Genomic DNA, 18,886 nt, shown 5'->3' on the forward strand with positions numbered 1-18,886 from the left:
GATTATTAAAATTCCTCGAGGCTTCATTAAATTATGTTTTAGTATTTATCGCACCGTTTTCTCAATGGTCTGTCCTCAAACACCTCAGTAGGAAACATCCACTACATTCCTCATGTTTGTTAATAATAATAATAAAGCTTGATACACTGAAATATCTATTTTGTAAAAATGTTTTTACATACTTTAAACTTGAGATTGAAAGTGAATTGTATTATAGTGTCTACCAATGCCTGAACCTAAGGTTGGTTTTTAATTTTTAAAAATTAGTGTAAAATTCAATTAATTAAAGGAGGCATGTAGCGCAAACATAAAAAGTGATGAAACAACGTAAATAGAAAAAAACGTTTATGTCCCCGAACATTTGAGTTCTTGCTTTTACCTGTCTTTTAAATACCTACAGACACTGAAAGTGTCTTTGACTTCTGTCTTTCCTCTCTGAAGGATAGAAGTGCTGTTAGGTCGACATGACAGCCATTTATGACACATTCGCTGATATGATCGTGTTTTTGAGTTTCCGAACACCCGATTGTCGACTTAAAATTCAAAAATTGTCTGATGTAGGCCTCCTCATTCCCATCAAGTTAGCTGGTTGAATGAATATTGTTTTCTTCTTCAATGTGTTCAGTTGCTAAGCATTTGTTTTTCTGTCTCATTTTGCTTTTAAAAAAAACATAGATAAGTCAGAAGAAGCTGAAGAAATTTGAGAAGGAGTACCACACCATACGGGAGCAGCAGGAGCAACAAGAAGCCCCCATTGAGAGATATGAGGTAGAAATGCACACAGAAGGCATGAACCACTTATCCAGGAATAAACTGTCAATGTTGTCTCCTGTAATATCAAAACATTTGCCCCACAAAATAGAACTTGCAGTGTAAAGCAGACACAAAGCAGTGGTAAGTATGGGCTGCAATCCCAAAAAGAATCAGCTAAAACATAAATCTCTTGCTCTTTTTAAGTTTTTTAGTTTTCCCTCTCAGTTGCATCTTCGTGCTAGCTTCATGTCAGCCTTCAGTTTTCAGTCGGTTGTTAATGAACCACAAACAAGTTATGTTTTAAACAGTGCAGTGTTCTCTTTCACTATATTTTAACCTCAGTAAACTTTATAGTTCTCTAAAAAAAGAAAAAAAAAAAAACTGACCCAGGAGCAGCAGATTACACACTCATATGACACTCTTTATGATTAACTTGTTTTCCCTGTTCTGCTGTCTCTTGACTTTTTCTTCCTCTTTTTTTCTAATGGCTCTTCCCTTCTCTGTCTGTTCTCTTCTGTTTCACTTTTCTACTCCTCTGTGTTTTTATCATTTATCTGTTTTTTTCCTCTCATATTCACTTCTTTTTTTTTCTTTCTTTTTTGCTCTTGTTCTCTTTCCTCCCTCTCTTCCTGTGTCCAGCGGGAGAATCGGCGTTTGCAAGAGGCCAACATGCGTTTGGAGCAGGAGAACGACGACTTGGCACATGAACTAGTGAGCAGCAAGATAGCTCTCCGGAAAGATCTGGACAATGTAAGCCAGCAGAAAAATGTGTGTGATGGGATGTGTTCCATTTAGCAGAGGTAATAAATTTGTGGCAGAGTCACAGCACAAGTGTTGCTGTTATTTCTTGTCTTAGAACCTGCACAGATTTATGCACAGGGTTTTTGTTGACCTACCTTTAAAAATAGAGCAGACAAAAAGGAAAGTAGGACAAGCCAAACTTTCAACCGATCTTTTCAACCTTGTGGTCTCTTTTTGTCTCTTGTTCTTGTATGCTCATGTTTGCGTCAGGCTGAAGAAAAGGCAGATGCCCTGAATAAAGAGTTGCTGCTGACCAAACAGAAGCTGATTGAATCTGAAGATGAGAAGAGACGGCTGGAGGAAGAGTCTGCACAGGTGAGAGCAAAACCGCAAGGCCTTTTCTTCCTTGAGCTTTTGTCTGACAAAACCTGTGAAGAGTTTAAATGACGCTTGAAGCATTTCAGTGCTTTATGCACACGTAATGCCATTTCTCTGATAAGGGAATTAAGGGAGGTTAATTGAGTTTGTTTATTTATTTATTACAAGTTTGTAACAGTCTCTAAATTGTCCTTAAGTACAGGTGTTTGTATGTGCATTATTGTTCAGTGTTATGGTAAGATGGCCTTTAATATGTCTTAAATTTGGTCTAAACCGGACTATTTTAATCTTCTACATTTCATGTATTTGTGTTTTTTGCATGTTCCTGTCAGGCAAAAGTTTGAGTCGCACTCAAACATCTTCATTGCATTCTGTGACTCGAGAACGACTGAACCAGGAATACTTTGTGTGATGTCAAAACTTCAGCTCTCGAGGGCCGGCGTGCTGATACTTTTAGATGCGTTTGGTTCTCAAACCTAATAAAATAACACTGCTGAGCCAGGGTTGCTTTCTATGGGGGGGAAAACAGAGAATATGTAAAACTAACCGCAACAAAACTCCCAGTTAAGACTAAAAAATGGTCAGTCAGTGGGGGCAAGGTCCTAACAAGATTAAAAGGAGGAAAAAAAATTTTTTTACACTTCCAGTTTCTCTTCCTTTGCTCCCTATTAAATCCAGAATAGAATATAAATGTATTATTCTTGCATAAAAAAAAACTGACTCAAAAGGCGCCATCTTATTTTAAGAAGAAAACAAACACAACTAAATCTTTTGGCATTATCTCCCAACGTCAAAATGGTGGGAAATGTTATTTATGAATAAATTATTGGGAGAGTCGAGACTCAGTGGGTCGTAATCAGCGCTATAAATAACATCAGTTGATTTTTAAAACAAACTGTTTATCCTTCAGTCAGTCTGAGGTTGTTCACCTCAGTTATGCAAATCATTACAGTTTTCTTTTAAATTCAAACTACATTGTATATTTGTCAGTCCATTTTTCCATGTCAGCCTTTATGTATGTTATTCGTCTAATCCCTGCAGAGCGTATTCAATCATTTGCCTCATTCATTATTAAAAAATAAATAAATAAAATTTCCCAAGATCTGAAATTTCTATATCATTGTTCATTCTCTGTGTGTCCATCTTCACGGTTTTCTTTAGAAGTTGTCAATTCCACATAGTTACTACCACAGGCGACCACTTCATATGAAAGCTGTCACCGTTTGATGTATATTTTCTCTGGCTCAGTGAGGAACGGTCCGACCTGCAGCCCTCTGTGCCTGTCCTCCAAACGTCTTGTGCCTTGTTGAGTCTGCAGGTGTAACGCTCAGTGATTTATGTATCACAGTGAAGGTTGTGTTTAGGGCCGACTGTTGTCACCATCCTACACTATGTCAGTACTTTTCTGCATTTTATTTATATTTTTTGGTAATCATATGCTCTCCTTGGCCTCTGAATCGGTTTGTCTTGTGTATTTTTGTCATCTGTAGCCACCTAATTATGTCTGTTTGTGTGTTTTTTTTTTTTTTTTTTTTTTTTTTTTTTGTCTCTCCAGCTGAAAGAAATGTGCCGAAGGGAGCTTGATAAGTCGGAGTCGGAGATAAAGAAGAACGGTTCCATTATTGGAGAATATAAACAGGTACAAGCTATTAACCTTAAGTATTTTCTGAGTACAAATGAAGGTCAGAGTATTTGTAGAAACCCCCTTTTTTTACATCATTACTAGAGTGTGTCTCTTGTCACAGGGGACTTGAAGAGTTATTAGGGAAGTGAAACTGTAAACCGTCGCCCTGCTTCCGCCCAGGCTTCCTTGAAATGTGCTTTGAATACTTGGTGTTCATGAAATAATTTTTGATTTATGTCAGAATTCACACCAGTTCTGTTTAGTTTTGCTTTAATCAAACTTTAGTTTTGATTTCTGGAAATTTGGTTCGTTTGGAGAGGTGTCGAAAAGTCAGATTCTACTATGTTCCTGCTTAGATTTCGTGAAGAAGGAAGTTGTGCCCACTGTCTTCTTCAGAGGTTTTCATGACGTTTCTTTCAGCAGTCCTTGGTGCAGCGCCACCACAGGCAAGGAGGGGAACAAGCTTTTCAAAGGTTTTAGTTCATTCGATCAGTCCTGTGACAAAGCAAACCACACCAGCTGAAAATAGAACAAATGTTGCAATATTGGTCTCTCAAAGTGAGTCTACCAGACTATCAGGTGTGAAAACAGCCTTAGCTAAAATCATTTAAATATAGTGACAATAATTTGTCTATATATATATATATATATATATATATATATATATATATATATATCTCCTGAAATACACTTTACCTCAACCAGCAGTAAAATCAACATCTTGGTTTATTTGCTGAAGAATTTCCACAGATGTAATAACCCAATGTGGCCTCAGGTGGCAGTATTGCTTTCACCATCAGTTCTCAAAGGTGTAATTGTGCACCGGCATGTTAAATTTCACAGCCCTTTTCAACATGCAGCTCTTAGCTCTAACTTGGCAGTTCCTCATGCATACTTTTCTTTTAACTTGAGTTTTCTATCAGCTCACTGATTTCAAAAATAATTTTACTGTTCTGACAGTTCTAAGTCTGCTTAACTTCTGGTTCAAATAAGAATCTTGCAGGGCGATGTGCTTCTGTTGTCTTCAGGCGCCATATCACAAAATTTTGCAGAATTCATAGTTGAATTATTCTCAGCAAACTGTCCTGCAAAATGATTTAATATATATGGTGTCGCTTTGTCAGCGTGCCAAGGAGCCAGAAAAACACATGCATTTAAATATCAAACGGCTCCAAGCTGAACTCGACTGAAGATTGACAGCGACCCAAGAGGAATAACTCATAATGTTTACCAGCACAAAATGAAATATCTAGAGAGCAGAAGCTGCCAGCATTTGGCAGTTTTCAAATAGCAATAAGTCTGTGTATGACTGCTTGGCTCTTTTTCGCTTCAGTTAAATCTGAGAAGCACAACAGTAATGAGAAGAAAAGATTTTCAACACAAAGCTCCACTTTGTTTCTTGTTGCCATGTTTTTGTATTAAAACCAGGCCAGCGAGTCACAATCATTAAGATTTTCTTTCATACTTCATTCTTGTGACGTTAACAAATCCATCCTGGCTGCATTTATCATAGTTGTTGTTAGTTTAAAGCATCATTTATTAGCTCTTGTAACTTTTGGGGTACATTTCCTTTTTCCTTGAGTGTAATTCAAAAAAAAAAAAATTAAATAGGTTGTTGTTGGCTTGACTTTCTTTTTATCTACACTGTAAATGTATGCAAACCCATGATCTTTTCACTTTTGTCATTTTACAACCACTGACTTCAGTTCTTTACCAGAAAACAAAGTAGGGCAGAATTGTGAAGGGGAAGAAAAAAAATATGCCGTTTGCAAAAATATTTACAAATTAAAATCTAAAATTGTGACTTTCATTTGTACTAATTACCTTTTACTCTGACGTATTAGCAAATTAAGTGTACTATTATTGTGATTTAGTCTCAGAATAGCTAGAGTTGTTCTGTAAAGGCACCATCTTTTTTGTTAGAAAGCATTATTGAAGAAAAAGACCAGAGAACACACCAGATAGACCACAAATAATATTGTGAAAAGGTTTGGCAAAAAATGGAGCATGTTTTTTTTTTATGTCCAGCCTCCCTGAATAAAAATATTATAGAACCACATTTTGCTGCAAGACAATAAAAACCATCAATTTTGGTCTGATCAGACCAGAGCACCTTCTTCTATAAGCTACCAGAGTTGGACATCTAGACTGGACTTAAACTCTCAGTAACAGACCTATAAATATTTTAAAACATGATACTTCATAATAGCAGTCAGGTAGTGTTCATTTATCACACTTGTGAAGTAAAAACACGCCCATATCTTTGGAGATGACCGGTCCTCATCTGAGCGCAGATGTAAGCATATTTTAAGTCTCGTCTGCCTGAATTTCTCTTCAGACCCGTCACTTTATATCCAAATATAAACTTGTCCAAATCGAGTGCTATTACCATCAACACATGGATCTTATGCAACCGTCTGTCTTTCTGGCCTACCTTGTGAAGGCACACAAAAATAGAAGAAAGACTAATTCAGAATCAGACCTTATTTTCACCTGAGTCTAAAAATAATGCCGGCAATCTCAGATTGACAACAGAGAGAGCAGTCACAGAAGAGACGGTGTTTGTGTGTGTGTGTGTGCGCGTGTGCGTGTGTGTGTGTGTGTGTGTGTGTGTGTGTGTGTGTGTGTGTGGACTGTGTGAAAGCAGGCTCAGATTGGAAGTGTGTGCGGCTCAGAGCTGTGCTGAGCAGAGCTAACTGTGAAAATGGGGCCTTGTCAAAAATAGTCTGCTTTATGACAGGAAGGAAAAGGGGTTGAGAGATGGAGGAGAGAGAAAATGAAGAGAGTGCTGAAGGAGAGGGAGCAGAAGGAAGACAGCAGGCTTCACTCTGCCGGGATTGACAAGTTGAGGAATGTCCTAAAATAACCTGCATTGTTTTCCAACCCAGATAACTCAAATTATTCTTCAAATAGTACTTTCCTTGTTCGCTGCCTGTAGTTGCCAAGTTTTTTTTTTTTTTTTGTAGGATTGGAGCCAAAACAACTTTGTGTGCTAATTGGCCCTCCAGCACAAGAGGACAGAAAAAAAACCCTGTCTCGTACTGGTGGAGCTAAAAACAGCATCAAGTGGTTCATTGTAGGCTCTTATATGGGAGAGGAGTCAGGGAGTCCAGGTACTGCTGTATGTGCCCAGGATTCTGTTATCATTACATTTAATTTCATTCTCATAGTTTTTAAAAGAGGCCACATCCTTGTCTGAAGGATGGTTACATTTTCTGATCAGGTGTTTTATCTGCTGGTAGTTATAACCTTTATGTGTAACATTAATCATAAGATAAGCAGGGTTTTGTACACAGTTTTTAAAAGTCTAGAAGTGTGTTAAACAATGAGATATATTTTATATATATTCCCTTTACTTTGTAAAAACCTTCATCTATTTGTGCATCTATTCATCCATTCACCTGTGCATTTATTCATTCATCCATCCATTCTTTCACCTTTCCTTTCATTTTGTCCTTCCAACCTTCCTACCTATGGGAAAGCATTACATTTTGACAGAAAAAAACTGTAACTCAGCTAAACAGCATGTTCTCCCACTATCTGTACTATAAAGCTATACATGCTTCTTAGATGCTTAACTTAATGAAAAGGAGCTTCATGTGTGAGATCAGTTATATGGACGAGAGCAAGGTGAAAGGTAAACAAAGTTCTGGAAAGTAGAATAAGTTCAGCTGCTCAAAACAAATCTAACGTTGGTGTGACGCAGCTGCGGAACAAAATATATTCATCACATGATAAAAATAAATCATACTACCCTGTTCATCCAGAATTTTAATGAGTGAAATAATCCTGGACAGCTTGGTCGCAGATGGTACAGCCACCGCAGTCCGTGCCTTTAGACTGACAAGTACCCCGTTCCACACCGGCTTTAAATCCCATCAGAACACATTGTTCTCCTCGACATGTCCCTCTCTGCCCATCCACTAATTATAGAAAACATTTAAAGCACCAAAAAAAAAAAAAACAGCTTCGAACAGGAGCGGTATGGATAAAACAAAGGAAAGCACGACGCAAGCCTGAACTCCTCTTCCAGGGATAAAACAACCCAAAGATAAAATGGTCCGGATTTGAGCTGAAGGGAGGATAACTGTTCAAGTGATGAGAAGCGATTGGACACAGGTTAGAGAAATTGAGGATCTTGCAAAAAGTGCAGAAAGCTGGAATACGGAGAGACTAATATAAAGTCTCAGACGTAAAGCGCACAGGTCACTCACAGGTCAACATGCTGCAAACCAGACCTGCTGGTAAACCAGAATCTGTTGACCCAACAAAGTCACCTGAAGCTCAAAGGAGAGACTTTACAGGCTATATTGAGCAATAATCTGCAAGTCATCATCTGGAAATTTTGTTTAGTAACAAATCGGCTGATAAGAAACAAAACTCACCTCACTGTAGCTGGAATCTACAGTTTGCTACTTCTTAGCCTGGTGAGATAAGTGCGTTGTATGCTTACTCATTCATTCTAATCTTTAGATGAACTACTGTACATTATATACCATTATATGCAATAAAATAATACATTTGGTTCTTTAGCTCTGGGTAACTAACTACAGTGCAAGTGTTTCTATCAGTTGTTTTTTTTATCCACTATATTTTGTGACCCAGTGACTATTATAGTAACCAGGCAAAGAAACAATTTGTGAAACATGCAGATGATATAGTTGTTTTAAACTTATTTTGGCACAGGAATTTTGAAAGTACAACACTCCCTGCAGTATCAGTGGAAAAGGATAGCATGCTGAGGTAGTTCTTGATAATCCTCTGTCGTTGCTACAACAAAAAGGTCTGCCGTCGTAATACATCACCTTAGTTTGGACAGATCTTCCAGCTCTGTGCCTGGTTTTGCAGGAAGCGGTGGTCCGCTAAAGATAAGACGTGAGAAATTCGACTAACTTGTTCAGACAGCAGAAACAGCTTGACCAGAACAAACACTGTCGGTTTAACTGAGCTGTTTGTGTTTCCTATAGATCTGCTCTCAGCTCAGCGAACGACTGGAGAAACAACAGACGGCCACTCGAGGAGAACTGGAGAAAATCAGAGTGAGTTATAAAAAAAATATGAAAAAAATGCTTGGTCAATCCTCTTCTGCATTAAGAGTTTTTCTTAAATATACATAAGTGGTCTTAAGCAGCTGCTCTTAAGACCACTGTTGGACTTTGACGCCGTTTTCTTTTACTGATATTCAGTGTGGTTTTTCTACCAGGCCTTTTCCAACATAATTCTGATTAGTGAGTCTTTCAAGGGTAAACCTCTGTTGAGTCTAAATGTAACAACATATCCACTAAAGAAAGTATTAAAGTCAGGCGTCCAACACTGTTCAGAAAATTGCGGAATTAGGTTTTTTTTTTTGTTGTTGTTTTGTTTTGTTTTGTTTCTTTTTTTCCGAAAAGTATGAAAAGTATTTGTATTTCCATATTGTATCTCCTATCCTATTGTCTTGGATTGGACCTTTCTTTCTCTCCTTCCTTTTGTTCTTCATCCCCCCCTCTTTTATGTCTTTCCATTTTAGTGCATTGTTTGTGCCTCCCTTTTCTTCACCCATTGTTTTTTCCTTTTGTCCTTTCTCATTACTCATGTCTTCCATCCCTCTTTCTTTGCTTTCTTCGTGTTCCTCCTTCCTAACTTATTTACTTCCTTCTTTCATTTCTTAATTCTGTCCTCCCTTCCTTCCTTGCATATGTCCTGCCTCTGTTCCTTTCCTCTTTCCCTCTTCTTTCTTTATTGCCTTTATTATGTCCTACGTGAGCTCCTCATTCCTTTCTTTATCATGTATTGCCTTCCTTTCTTTCCTTGTTTGCTTCTACATTGTGCCCTTTCCTCCCTTGTTAGAAAAACTTGGGTGATTCCCAAGAGCTATTTACCTAAAACTGAGCACAAAGTAGATCATCAGCTAAAAGGATGACTCCTCCCTCAGCTCCTTTTCCAGGTCTTTACCGTTTTTTTCCCCAAGATATAACACCCAGATAACATTCATCTGCTTTAGATTAGTTACTATTTAGTTTTATATCCATTGCTTCTTTATTTTTCCTGTAGTTGAAATCTGTTTTCCTTCAGTTTTTAAGAACACACTGTGCAAAGATCTGCCAACTTTCAGACTAATTCCTCTCCCTTTTTATTCCTGTCACTTTTTCATTGATGGAACAAAAGAAATTTGTACAAATGATGTCTTTGAAACTGACTGCCAGTCACCAAGCGCCTAAACATACAATCTGAAGTTGCGTCTGTTCCAGGTTGTCTTCTATGTGTGGATTTATGACCAAAACGCACCACATTGAATAACTGCATATTCAGTGGCGGTACAAGACTGCAGGTTTGCGTTTTCGCATGATTAATCCACAAGATGAGAATACATTTCTGTGACTTCTTTCTGAATGATCAGATTAACTACAGACCACGAACAATGAGCAGCCATGTTGAAATGTGTGCTTACTGGGTGCAACTCTACTGATGATTCCTGACACAGTTAAGACCCAGCAAACACAGAAGTTCATTGAGCTCAGTGCGTAAGCCGCCTTAGAGATCCGGAAGCCTTTTAAGTATTTCCACAGTCAGATGTTTGCCTCAGAAAATATTTCTGAATTCAGGAGCAGGCCTGCCGGAGTTTATTTGGCTCCCTCACCCCTCAAAGAGTGACAGTATCAAGCTCCTTCGTCTGAGTAAACCCGAAGAAGCTGAAAGGGACACAACCGTTTCTCTCTTTCACTCTTGACTTGGCAGGTATGCGGGGATGTGTGCTGCCATCACTTTGTGTTCCCTGGCGGTGAAATCAAAGCTTTTTCGGAAAGAATGTGGAATTTGGCCAAGCAGCCGTAGCCAGACACCTGACTTCCAGCACTCACACACACGGCTCTCTGACTTTTAGCTCAAACCGTCGCTGGGAGGACGGCCATATTGGCAGAAAGCTCTGCGAAGGCTGCCCGACATCTCCTGAAAAAAGTTTATATCACCAAGACATGTTTTTTTTTTTTTTCCCATCCTTTAATTTTGTTTTCTCATTTGCATACCCTCTAACCTGCCACTTTATTAGGTACACCTATGTTTTGCATCCGTAAGTGCATTTGTCAGACATCTTTTGGACGCAAACTTGTTATTTTGTCAGTCACCCACATGGAGGACTGAGCTTTAGTGATGTTGTGCATTATTAAGCTGGAAGAAGTCACAAGAAGAGTCTGAGTTCTGATTATGATGCTCAGGTTCAGCCTTATAGATTGGTGCTTTGTGTTTGTCTAATTCACAGTTTGTGCTAATAAGCAAATGAACAGGTGTGCCTGGTTTCTACTGATGCAACAAATACATAAAATCCCAATTAGGGAACTTTGGAAGCTGGAAAAACCTAGAAAATCACACAGTAATTATTTTTGCTGTATTTTCTCATCTGTCCATTTCTCTCTACGTCTGATCATCCATTTGACTATCATCCATCATTTTTCCAACCCTCCGTCTGTCAATCCTTCCTTTTGTTCATCTGTTCATTCTGACTGACAAACTGAATCTATCACAAATACATAATTAAATATTTTGCGATTTTTAAAATGGTATTCTACGCTAATGATGCTTTACTGCTAAAAGTTAGTAGACAAATCTTGTGATTTGAGCTTCGAAACTGGATGTTTTTTTTTACTTTAAAAAATGTGTGGAACATCTAAATTTCAGTTTTAAGCGACTTAGTTCAGTTAATAATATATAAATGAACATTAATGAGAATTTGTAATAAGACCCCTAACAAAGCTTGCCACTGATACTTGAGGAGCAATTCCAGCCTAACGCTCCGCTGCTTCATTAGGGCTTATCTATAATTACTCTGCATTTTAATCATATCGAACCAAGTTTAAAGCTGCAATGTTGGAGTGAAATTCTCATTTCTGAAGGACTCACTTAGCTCAGAGACGCAAATGTTGTGGCACACAGTTAATGTTGAGCTCTGAATTTGAATGTAAACACAGACATTGAAAATAGCCGGAGTTATTTCCACCCTCTTGACAGTTTTATTTTATTTCTCTCTGATCTCTAAAATGCCCCCCCCCCCCAAACCACGCAGTCCAAGGTTGAAGGCTGTGAGAAGTGCAGCAGTCTGTTCAACAAAGAGGGTCGTGTGCGGGCTGCGGTAACCACGGCGCCCGCTGACGGGACGGAGGAGACAGATGAGGAGAAGGAGGGTCTGAAGAACCAGCTGAGGGAGATGGAGCTGGAGCTGGCCCAGACCAAGCTGCAGCTGGTGGAGGCCGAGTGTAAAATCCAGGTACGGCAGCACACACAACGTGGGCCCCAACTATAACTGGCTGTACACATGTGGTCACAGAGCAATAAAAAAACCCCGACTCACCGGTGGTATTTGTGCTATTTTCTTACACCGTCTCCAAACAAGTTTGGTTGGCCCAGCTCAAATTAAATCTCCAGCTCTGAATCCCACCAGCACGACTCCTCTAATTGCCACTGAAGCCAGTATTTAAACAGATGTGTCACAGTTTGGACGGCAGTCGTCTTTCCTGGCAGCAAGACGCGTTTTGACAGCTTTTAATAAGACGTTCAGGATGATTCTATTAAGAGGTTACATCTGGCTTTGACATGTGGATGGCGCTTAATTACCTCTTACATCAGGGTTGTTACTGCATATTCATTTCCTTATATCTGAGCTACCTGCCTTTATCTGCCTCTGTGTGTCAACCACGTAGCAATCAATTAAAAGGCCATGATCCCGTTCTGTGTGCCTTTATCAGCCGGCGCAGGAGAAGGTTGTCAAATCAAGGAGGAGAGCTTTCTATTAAACAGATATGAGTAAAGGAAGAAGAAAATGTGGATCTGATTTAAGGAAATGAAGACAATAATGTGATCGCCAGCATCTGAAGGAGCTTTAGAGGCTGAAAAATGGTTATAGCGTGAACTTTGGGTTTTAAAAGATGTTGGGTCTCAGGAAGAAGACAAGAAGCTCGTCACTGTAAAGGGAAGGTTTCTCAGTGTTTGTTGGGATCTTATGTGGAAGATCGACAGAAAGTAGTACAAAACCATAAGGAGGAATGAAAATGATAAATGGTTTTCTTTTTTACAAATAAAAATCTTTAATTTGTGGCTGGAGGTTGTATTGTCTGAACAGTGTATCATCATATAAGCTTTTCATATCAGTCAATATTTATAATTATTGATTTATATATATATATATATATATATATATATATATATCTGCGGAACTAGTGCCGTGACCTTTCCTGTTTTATCCACTGTTTCCACTCCACAAGCTGTCGTTTATTTTTAAGCAGCTACGAGGCACGGTGGCAAAACCTTTAACTGCTAACGCACAAGTTACTCAACTGACTAGGTAACCACAAGTTATCACCCCCCGAAAAAAAATTGTTGCTAGGTAACCAAAGAGCGAGACAGCTTGAGCAGCTAAAATCTTTACTCTGCCTACATCCCCCAGAATGCTGTGGGGGGATTCTGGGGGAATCCTGGAAATCTTTTCTCAGTCAGAAAAGATTACAAACTCTTAGCTGAAAAAATGTAGCATGTCTGCGTTGCATAAATAGAGATGACAGCCGCACTATTTAGCCATCTGTGATTTTTATGTCATAGCAGGTTAGATCCAAATACTTTACACCCCACTTATCATTTCAAGGCAAATGCAAACCCAGGACTCTCACATCTGGTCTCTATAACTGCAATAATTTTTTTTATATAAATCTCCTATAAACTTCAATCTGTCCATAATTCTGCTGCCAACATCCTTTGTTGAAGCTTCCAAGCCAAGCTTAAAAAAAAAGTAGTTTTAATGTAAACGCCAAGCTTCTACTGTCAATATTAAGGAATTATTTACTCAAAACAAGTTCCTGTTTCTTGCTGAAAAGTTACTTGTTAGTTTTGTCTTATTTAAAGCGTACCAAGATGTTTCCTGGACCAAAAGTACTTTGTTAGAGTTTGTGTTTTCACTGTGCCGTTTTGGCAAAGAAGCGCTTTGTAGCGTCATGTATCCTCTTCCTTTCCGAACAGGACCTGGAGCACCATCTGGGTCTGGCTCTCAACGAGGTTCAGGCGGCCAAAAAGACCTGGTTCAACCGAACGCTCAGCTCCATCAAGACGGTCACCGGCACCCAGGGCAAAGAGACCACTTAACCCAACAACCCGCCATCCGTCCCGTTTTAACAAGACCGCGTCTGGAGCTCGGTGCCACTCGTCCCGCTACCTTCAGACCCCCCCCCCTCCAGCCCCCAAGAATGTAACGCACACGGCCATATAACGCTAACATTAACCGTTAAAAAAAGCAGAGGATCTCCTCCGTGACTGACTGTGTTACTTGTTTCCTCATATCAAAGATGTTCTTTTTATTTCCTGAAGTAACTCTCCCAATCGAAACCTTTTAACATCCATGCGAGCAGTGCAGCGATAACCACCTCCTCCCCCCCCTCCCCGACAGAGACCACGCGCTTCCACCAGTCACAGGAGGAGAGATGCTTCATTGAGGATTGTCTGCGTACTGCTGAAATGGAAAAACTCCACAGTGGGGGAAGCAATGACATCAGGACTGTATCTTTGCGCTCCCTTTCTTCTAAACTACTGGCACAAAAACATCAAGTCCCTGGATATTTTCTTTTTTTGTTTTGTTTTGGTTTGTTTTAGGTACGAGCGCTTACAGACGCCCTTCCAGGACTGAGCTTTTTTCTAATTTTCATTGAACAGTTCTTTCTGTTGGCGTATGTGCTAATGTAGCGTCTGACTGTAATGTGTATTTGTTTATGACTGTGAGACTGGGGAGAAAAAAAGGTTTGAAAGCATGAATAATTAGCGCGCGTGTATGTGTGTGTGTGAACTGTTTTGAGTGTTTGTGGAAGGACAGCGGAAAGAAAAGCACTAAAGTTATGAGTGTGTGCATGCGTGTCAGGTTGTCTCGTGTCCTTTCATGTTCAAATGTGTACAGAAAAACTGGTGAAGAGAAGTTTGCTGACAAGGCCTTGATCTGAAGGTTGATAACAGAGGTGGGTATAAATATGTAATTTATGGAAACTAAAAGGAGTTGTGAGAAGCGACTGCAGCTTGAATCTCCTCGAATTAAAATACACACTTATGGTTTGTTTGGTTTGGATCTTCCGCTATGAAGAAACCTTGGGGGGGGAAAAAGAGCTCAAAATCAAACAAACAAATAATTTTATTACTCAAATGGTTTACTGAATTTGAGTAATTAAAATTCCAATAGTCAGAGTGGACAAATTTATAATTCCTACGGCCTTTGAACTCACCATCAATCCCATTTCGATCTGTCCAACATGGAATGATCAGACGTTTTTGTGTCGGCTGCGATGGTCCTGTTAAATGCTTTACATAGAAGTTAACAGAATGTTACATTTGCTGATTGTTGACATTCATTTTTAACAGATTTTGGGTTGTTAATGATGCATTAGAACCAAGTTTTTTTTTGTTTTTTTTGGTGGACTAATAACTTCAAAACATGAAGTGGGTGCACAGTTTTGCAATAAATGTGGAGTTTATCTCATCCACACACACAGGTTCAAAATTATACATGCATGCTTAAATACGTACATATAGACGCCCCCAATAAATAGCTTTAATGTCCCAACACGTTTTTATATCGACCAATAAAATCTTTGGCGTAATTCTGAGCATTTTGCAGCTCTTCTTGGCAAAGCTGATCTAGTTCTTTAAATTGGTGGGTTTTTCACCTACAATTTTGGGAAGTAGTCCCACTTCTTCCAGTTCACAAGTTGTAGAAGAGATTTAGCATTAATGCTGCCACTACCACGTTTGACATTTAATGGAGAGTTCTTACGTTTAAGAGAAAAATCTTCCTGTAACTTTGGTTAAATAGCTCAATCTTTGTCTTGCCTCAAAGAACCTTTTTTTCCCCCCTCAGCTCTACTGAGCCAAGAAGATCGGTCAAACAATCCAGAATTATGCTGAAAAGTGGTCGTCTCTCTATAACATAAGGGATATTCGGAAAATTAAATTCAAACTTCTGCACCCAATTCTTAACGTTACAAGTTTTGTTTGTAGTATAATCATTCCACTCTGGAAAACAAAACAAAAAAATAAAACATGTTCAGATAGATTCTTAAGGGCCTTAACTAGTAGAAAAGTCTTGCCAATCCATGTCGGTAAACTTCTGACCGGCTCCATAAATGCATGTAGTTCAGAGTTAAGATATAAACCTACCAGTCGACCCAATTGTCTATTGAAATTAAATATGTTGCAGATGTCTCAGATCTGTAAGAGCTGCTGGGTATGGATAGAGAAAGCATCCAAAACTAGCAAAGCAGCAGCAATACCGATCGAACAAAACGCAAGCAAGTAATTTGGCACCTTTAACAGCTGAGAACATTTTTTTTTTCTGGTTCAAGCGTCGTATCACGATGAGCCTACAAACAGCTGCAACCTATATTTTCTATATTTCAACAGGAAGAATATTAAAAGGAATCATTTTTTTTAGCTTCAGTTGAGCAAAATTCTTCAAAGACATTCTCAAATAAATTTGAGTCTCACAGCGAATGTTACAAGTTGCTAAAAAAATATTTAAGCTCTCAAGATGTTATTCTGACCACAGACTGCTGTGAATGTGAGACACCTGTCAGCACGCGGAGGAGTAGCCGCAGCGCGAGGGGGAATCGCACCGCCAGGTGCAGGGCAGCAGAGCCGTGTCAGGAGAGGCCAGAGTTCAGGTCAAAAAGCTCTATATTTGTCCACGGGGCAAAAAGGGGCCAGAGGAAGCCTCTGTGTGTGATTTAATACTTCGCTGACTTTGGAGCGGAGGCTCAATGATAATCCGGTTTCAAATCCTGCTGAGACTGAACGTTTTTTCTTAGCCTGACTGGAACGAACCATTTCTGTAACCTGCATCTTGACTTGAAAAGTGAAGTCCGATCAGCTGGAATCCGGTTGTGACATTAGAAGAAGAAAAGTTGTAGGGGAGCGTCCACCTTAAGGCACTGGGCTGTAAATAAACATTAAAAGCATCACTATTGAATTTTTTTTTGTTCATGGTTTTTCTAATCTAACTATAACTAATGTTGCCTACCTGTACTCACCTACCTGCTGCTGTGATACAGTTGAATCTACAAAGTTTTTATTGTATTTCTGTATGTTTTTTGTTCTTTTTTTGTATATTTTTTTTCCCCTTTTTTGCTCCAAGCTTCTCAGTCGCACTGCTGTTTGGATAACTAAATGCCAAAACATAGCTCCGTCAACCAACATTATCAACGTGTGGAAATTGTAATAGAGTAGACTGCATTGTGTATACTCCATGAATTTAAATATAAAGATATGAACACAAGGAAACCTGACTCATTCTTTATACATACATTTTTTTTTTTTTTTTTTTTTGCTCAAAAGGTGCCATTTTTATAAGTGATTAAAAACTGAACTGTTACTTTGACCAGGTAGAGTTTAAAGTCAACCAGTTATTTCTTTATGGACACATGGTTGAGAGAAAAAAGTCCAGCTTCCCAAAATGAGCCGGTAATGAAACACAATGGGATATTTTAGATTATATAAATATGTTTGAAGCAGAGCACTTATGATTTTAACACCCTTCAAAACCGACTCTTGACTGCGTTTTTACCCAAGGACCCAAGCAATGTCCAAAGCGACACTAGTTGAAAACCATCAAAAATTTTTGGTTTCCCTCATGGATCATGTGGATCATGAAATCCCACAACCATGGAAACAGAAGTCCTAATTGCTACTTTTCGAACATTCTGTAGTAGCTATTAGCGTCAGAACTGTGCTGCAATGCTAATGCTAGCTCATGCTCATTGTAATTGGGTACAAGTCGCCAAGGGATCATGAGATAAACCTGCAAATATGAACAGTCGAGAACCTGAGCATTACCTTAGACCAGGATGGTGAAGGAGGTGAAAAAAGGCCTCTGGAGGGCGCTATAGAGTAAACAATAAATGTAAATGAGGAATTTTATTTCAAATATGCCTGATTTTTCTACATCAAACAGTTCCTATAAACCTGTCCTAACGAATCCAGTACTTACTGTTTCTACATTTTATTAACTTTCCTTAAGATAGATGCAACAGTTGAAGTATAAGAATACACAAATTTCACAAATCTTGCAAAGTTCAGGAAAGTTGTTGCATTTATATTTGTTATCACCCCACCTAACTATGATGCTCCAAAATAAATAAAGTTCAACCATTTTAAGTTTTTTTTTTTTTTAACTTCAGTTGAAAAGCTGGAGTCAGATTTAATGAGAAGATGGGTGAAGCTAAGTACAGATGTGTCCCTGATGTCCCTGGATACCACTGGGATAAGAGAAATGCATCTAGTTTGGTCAAAAGGTGTGGAAAATGTGTATTATTTTTGGTTTAACGAGCTCTAGTGACCTCTGTGTTGGTCAGAGAGACTCAAAACCTGGTTTAAATGAAAGCCAAGAGTGTCCCCTTTAAGAAGATACCACACACCATAGTATAGACCTTTGACAAATGCCCATACCATGAGCCTAAACCAGACATACACCAGTCTCAAGAAATATAATTTTTCCAAAGGGGTTATTACTTCATGAGCTGATAACTATGACTCAGCTACCATTTTGGAAGGGCTATCATGCCAAAGTATTAACTAGATATATGTATCTTTTCAAAAAATATCGATAGACTTTGCCACCCTGAAATGGACAAAAATGTCAAATTTTGCCCTCTGGCCCATAGACTAGCATTCAGCCATAAAGTTTGTTTTTATTCAAACTTCAGCAGTTTTCTAGTTGTTCTGCTGAGGTTGTGACATCATTTTGTGACATCACACAAATTGATGTCACAAAGAGAATTGAGAGCAAGTAGAAGGATTGTCTCCTTTTCAAGATACAAAGGCAAATTCTAACAGACAAAAAATCTAACATTGAGCAGCGTTTGGATTTGGCTAGACAAAGAGGAACAACAATGAGTCAGAGCAGTCTGGGGTCATCTTCTGGTTCCCAGAAGGAGGCACCACAACAAACGCTCGACAAACAGAAGCTCGAAGACATCTTGAAAAAAGTCAGTAGGATGTCAGCTGAGAGAGAGACTCTGATCAAAGCAAATGCTATATTGGAGCAGAAAACCACCACCCTGGAGAAGGAAAAGACGTCCTTGGAGCAGATGAGCGCTGTCCTGGAGCAGAAATGCACTGTCCTGAGGCAGAAAAATACCACCATGGAGCAGAAAAACACCACCCTGCAACAGAAAAACACCACCCTGGAGCAGATAAACACCACCCTGCAGCACAAATGCACCACCCTGGGACAGGAAAATACTGCCTTGGAGCAGAAAAACATCGACCTAGAGCAGGAGAATGCTTCCCTGAAGATGGAGAACGCCAGCCTGGAGCAGAAATGGATTACTGTGGAAAATAAAAACACCACCCTGGAGGAGGAGAACGCTGCCCTGAAGCTGGAAAGCACTGCTCTGG

General features: G+C 39.1%; 1 protein-coding gene across 2 annotated transcripts in view; it reads left to right on the forward strand.

The window, feature by feature from the left end:
* Nucleotides 1-16,771, forward strand: part of rabgap1 (RAB GTPase activating protein 1) — a 68,020-nt gene extending 51,249 nt beyond the window's left edge. For both annotated transcript variants that reach the window (XM_014983284.2, XM_014983285.2), the window contains 7 exons: nt 676-768; nt 1,393-1,503; nt 1,765-1,869; nt 3,428-3,511; nt 8,464-8,535; nt 11,535-11,735; nt 13,478-16,771. In XM_014983284.2, the coding sequence (XP_014838770.1) occupies nt 676-768; nt 1,393-1,503; nt 1,765-1,869; nt 3,428-3,511; nt 8,464-8,535; nt 11,535-11,735; nt 13,478-13,600 (789 nt within the window). In that variant the 3' untranslated portion in view covers nt 13,601-16,771. The remainder of the gene's footprint in view (nt 1-675; nt 769-1,392; nt 1,504-1,764; nt 1,870-3,427; nt 3,512-8,463; nt 8,536-11,534; nt 11,736-13,477) is intronic.
* Nucleotides 16,772-18,886: the final 2,115 nt, after the last annotated feature.

Source organism: Poecilia mexicana, unplaced genomic scaffold (assembly GCF_051168715.1).
Source record: "Poecilia mexicana isolate PSO_F unplaced genomic scaffold, ASM5116871v1 scaffold_12, whole genome shotgun sequence".
Lineage (NCBI taxonomy): Eukaryota > Metazoa > Chordata > Actinopteri > Cyprinodontiformes > Poeciliidae > Poecilia > Poecilia mexicana.